The sequence below is a fragment of the Priapulus caudatus genome, unplaced genomic scaffold (genome assembly GCF_000485595.1).
Source record: "Priapulus caudatus unplaced genomic scaffold, Priapulus_caudatus-5.0.1 Scaffold3557, whole genome shotgun sequence".
Lineage (NCBI taxonomy): Eukaryota > Metazoa > Priapulida > Priapulimorpha > Priapulimorphida > Priapulidae > Priapulus > Priapulus caudatus.
In genome coordinates, this window is record NW_014580618.1 from 6,927 (window position 1) to 12,011 (window position 5,085).

General features: G+C 44.3%; 1 protein-coding gene across 1 annotated transcript; it reads right to left on the reverse strand.

The window, feature by feature from the left end:
• Nucleotides 1-1,908: 1,908 nt before the first annotated feature.
• Nucleotides 1,909-3,401, reverse strand: LOC106819499 (uncharacterized protein K02A2.6-like; the record flags this gene model as incomplete). Its single annotated transcript, XM_014824122.1, has 2 exons — nucleotides 3,344-3,401; nucleotides 1,909-2,555 (listed from the first exon to the last, which is right to left on the reverse strand). Coding segments are annotated over exons 1-2 (705 nt in total), but the record flags the coding sequence as incomplete, so codon positions are not given.
• Between the last annotated feature and the right edge of the window lie 1,684 nt (nucleotides 3,402-5,085).

Genomic DNA, 5,085 nt, shown 5'->3' on the forward strand with positions numbered 1-5,085 from the left:
CTAGCTGCAAGATGTCGGCTGCTAGCTACAAGTTGTCGGCTGCTAGCTACAAGTTGTCGGCTGCTAGCTACAAGTTGTCGGCTGCTAGCTACAAGTTGTCGGCTGCTAGCTACAAGTTGTCGGCACCTAGCTGCAAGATGTCGGCTGCTAGCTACAAGTTGTCGGCTGCTAGCTACAAGTTGTCGGCAGCTAGCTACAAGTTATCGGCTGCTAGNTGCGGCAATTGAATTCCCTCTTGAAACGTGCTTGTACAGTTTTGAACGATTTGGTCGATAAGTACGTTTCCACGGACCATAATTTCTGTCGAAGAGTCTAAGGCATCTTGAAAAACTCTTGATTCTAATCTGATTGGCAACTATTCACCACTTTATATCTGAAAAATGAAAGGATTAACATCAATATCAAAAAAGTTATTAACACTTGTTTGGGTTGCATTTTTTTGAGTCACCCTGTACTAGTATAGTTATTGGCATGTAGAAATCACTGTTATTATCCTAGCTCTGGAACTATAGCCCTCGCGCTCCGCTCATAGTTCTAGAGCTATGTTTATCCATGTTAACATCACGATAACATTGGTTAGATAGTATTAGTAAATTTTACGAGAGTACCTACTACCCCTCTCCCAGAGATAATCATGAATGATAAAGGCTTATCTAGCCTAGGCAGGGAGTTATCAAGTTATAGGAGGGTTCTGATGGGGTACCCCAAATCTCAGTTAACAGTATTTTTGGCTTCATTTCTCAGTAAATATTTATATTTCTCACTAAATTACGGAGACGGTAAATAAACAGATGCTTTCACGCAAAGTATCACGCCTGGCGCTGAAATAAAATTGATTTTCACGCTAACGTTAAAATATACGACCATTTCACGTCTCACGCTCAACCCCATCGGGGCCCTCTTATAGCCTGTGTGCGCTCTGTTTTGCAGTGTACTTATATGAAGGCTGTATAGCCTGTATAGGCGTCCGGCTTTATACGCTCTCCTAGTCTTAGTCTTTAGTTCAGGCACTCATGGTGAGTTCCTACTCCTACAAGTTACAACATTGTGTCTATAACTACTAATGCTATCAATTATATCAGGGATGGATGAAGACAAAAATCAATTCAATTATTTCAATCATTATATCAAGACGTCTTTTTGTGGAATAAAAGGAGCAAGGCTCCAAGATTTATGTGTGATAAACGTTTATACTAGGAATGTGTGGGGGTTTGCAGCATAAATAAAGCACGATAGGCCTATCATCAAGGATGTGCATTAGGTTAATTAACATGGTGTTCTTACTAAGCCATTTTGTCCTACCAATCGCCTGATTGATTCACGTGAATCTTATCTTTTGCCACTTTTGAGGTTTTTTCAACATCAGTCGCTGTCTGTTGTTCCCAGCCAGTGGAGCCATCTGAAGCTTAGCATGGCACATCAGGACTATGATATATATATACTATACTATACTATACTATGAGTAAAGCATAAGTCAAATAACATCAGATTTATTATTGAAATACTCAGCAGACAGCCATGATGGAATTCAGTTCTAATATCAGAACGAGGCTAATAGTTCCAAGAGCTATACTTAGATGGCGCTAGCTGTTATTAATATTACATCTCCCTTCAAGCCGAGTGTTCCTTTAAGTTTTACACTAACTGTGACATTGAACTATGCATGATGAAACTTGAATCTAAGACTAAAATCTTAATCACGTATCAAACTAAACAAAGCCCATTTGCATTAGGTGATAGTGTCCCTTTAAACGGCGCGACAGGTCAGTCAAATTCTCAAAAATTTTGATCACTATATAGGCCTCGTAATTACAAATCTAATTTACTTGGCATGTTTACATGTCTACCGGAACGCGTACAATAAGTTGCGGTAGTATCGCGGGCGGACAATTCTGCTGGAGTAGCGACTTCGCGGGTGGGTTTCGGAGTGCCCTGGTCTCCGCTGCTGGGACTGTCCACACTCTCGGGTCGCGACGCTAGTTGACCACGGTGTCTCCTGATCTCCCCTGTAGGGTTCTCGACGATATATGACCGCGGTGTCTCGGCGACACGAACAACAGTTCCAGGTGTGTTCTCTCTACTCACATACACCTCATCTCCTGGCCAGAAGACGTCGCGTTCTACTCCACGATGGCGAGCATTGTAGTTCTGTCTCTGATGGTTCCTCTGATCTTGCTCCCTCGCGCGTAGCTTAGCAGAGTCGGGAAGCTGCGGTTCCAGTTTCTCCGGTATGATCGGCACGGTTGTGCGTATCCTCCTGCTAAACAGTAACTCAGACGGTGAGTTTCCATTCTCCAGCGGGGTAGCACGGCATGCGAGTAAGGCATAATGCGGATCGTCGTCAGCTTTCTCCAACATCTGTTTGACAGTCTGTACTGCCCTCTCTGCGGCCCCATTCGATTGGGGATAACGCGGACTGCTAGTAGCATGCGCAAAGTTATAGTCCTTCGCGAATTGCTGAAATTCTTGCGATGCATACTGTAGTCCGTTATCTGAGAATACGGTTTCGGGTGTACCGTGACGTGCGAATATTGACTTTATCGACTTGATTGTAGCTGCGGATAAGGTAGAGAAGAGCTTCGCCAGCTCAACATAGCGCGAATAGTAGGCCTAGTCCACACGCACGAGGAACGACGATCCTTTCCATTCAAATAAGTCTGTAGCGACTCGCTGCCGTCACAGCTCTTAACAAGATCATTGATTTGACTGCTAAGCCCGGGCGCGAATTTGCGATTCCAAAACCGTATAGCTATGGAAGAAAAATTGAGCAACGCGATTGGCTAGAAAATGTTTAGGACACGCCCACTATCGCACGCACACCATCGGCATCGCGCATTTTGCACAGGGGCTTATTTATTTTATTTCTTATTATTTTTGGCTAATTATGTTTTATTTTAGAATTAGGGTTAGGGTTAGGGTTAGGGTTAGGATTCGGGTTAGGGTTATGGTTAATGTTAGGGTTAGGGTTAGGGTTAACTGATTTCTATATCTTTAACTTTAGTATCTGTCGCAGTGGGTCAACGCTAGACTGTTCGTTTCGTGATCGTGAGGTACCGCGTTCGAACGCCATATGGTGTTTTTATTTTCCTCTGCGTTATGTATTTCTTTGTATTTTATTTGTTTCTGCATTTATTTGTTCTGTAACTTTTGTTTATGTTCTGAATTAAATATATTTCTTTATAATATTAGCTTATAATTTAATATATTAGCTTGTTGACTAATAATGCGTGTCCTAAAATTTTTCTAGCCAATCAAGTTGCTCTATTTTTCTTCCAAAGCTATACGGTTTGGGAATCGCAAATTCGCAGCCCGGGCCACCAGATTGAGGTTTTAGCATGCTCACGACATTTTGATATGCCCAAATGACCCTCGTGGATTCTCCGCAGAAGTTCGGCGTGCATTGCTTCGGGAATAACGAGTCTACTCCCTCTGAGGAGTAGTCCGTGTTGAACGCTCAGTTCACCTCGTACAAACCAATAGGGTTTCACGCGCCTGTCCAGTTTGATCCATTCTGGCCACTTAGTACTGAGGTATCGTGTAATCAGCTGACATGCGGGGTCGTTAGACTGACAACCACGAATTTGCGAGAAGATCTCTGAGAGGTTTGGTCGTCTCAGCCAGATCCAGTGTGAATTTAGAAAGCTGGTTCGCCATGCCCAGAAATCGTCTCAGTTCGCTAATGTTAGTGGGTCGTTCCATCTCCGCAATAGGGTTAACCTTGAGCGGGTCGGCGCTGATCCCGTTTTCACCAACGAGGTGACTGACGAATTTCACTGAGCAAACGGAGAAGACGCATTTCTCGACGTTTAGCGTTATACCTGCTTTTCCTAGTCGACGTAAGACTGCTAATAGTCTCCTGTCATGTTCGTCCTGGTTTCTCCCAAAGACGAGTATGTCGTCCATCTCACAGACGATACCATCTAATCCTTCTAGAATCTTCTACATTTTTTTTAAAGTAATCAGAAGCGGAAGAAATACCAAAGGAAAGTCGTCTGAAGGCAAAACGTTTGAATGGAGTCATGAAAGTTGTGAGTAACTGTGACTCCTCATCAAGGTTGACTTGCCAGAAACCAGAGTTGGCGTCCAGTTTGGAGAAAACTTTCCCTCCTTTCAGTTGTCCTAGCGTGTGATCAACTGACGGTAGTTGGTGGAGTTCACGGCGTACGGCTTCATTCAATCGTTGCATGTCTACGCATATGCGGACGCGTTCCTAATTCGCTTTCGGTACAACGACCATGCCAGCGCACCAATCTGTAAGGGTGTCTACCGGTTTGATCACTCCCAGGTTTTGCGTGCGCGTTAACTCCTACTTCACTTTTGACATAAGTGGCAGCAGGACATTTCGAGGCGTAGAGATCGCGAAAGGCTTCGCGTCTTTGCTTAGTTCGATCTTGTACGCTCCCTCGAGTTTTTCTAATCCCGTAAAGAGTTTTGGAAACTGCTTCTTGTACTTCGCGAGATCGCTTGGTTGCTCAGACTCCATGCTGCACAGGTTAGCCTTCGATAAGATGTGTAGCAATTCTGTTGCTGGTCTACCTAGTAGCGGTTGCGTAAGGTGTTTGATCACGTACATGTTCTGGCGTAATTTCCCATGGTGTTGACTACCGTTGCGTTCCGAGTCTACCGCAGAATTTTTCGCTTGCTTCTAGTTTGACCTGACCAGGTCCGTAGAGTGTTCTATCCGTAGGTTAAAGCTCAGACGCATTAAAGATTTCCTTGTATAGCTTCTCCGGTATAGCGGTCACATCAGCACCGGTATCCACTTTAAAGCGTACGTGTGTGTTGTTGAGTGTCAGATCTACCATCCAAGGTTCGCTCCTTGTGGTGTTGACTTCCCCTAGAAACTCGGAGTCAGTGTTGATATCGCCCAGAAATTCAGAATCGAGGTCGGCTTTCTAAAGAGCGTGCACTTTGTTGAGGCGTTTGGGTTTATCTCGGTCCTGACGGTGACTGCTACTTTTAGATCTGCAGACTTTCGCGTAATGTCAGATTTTCGAACAAATATCGCATTCCGCGTATTGTGCGGGGCAGTGTTTCCGGTTGTGATTCGGTTGGTGGACGCACCACGAACACTTAGAGTTGAAA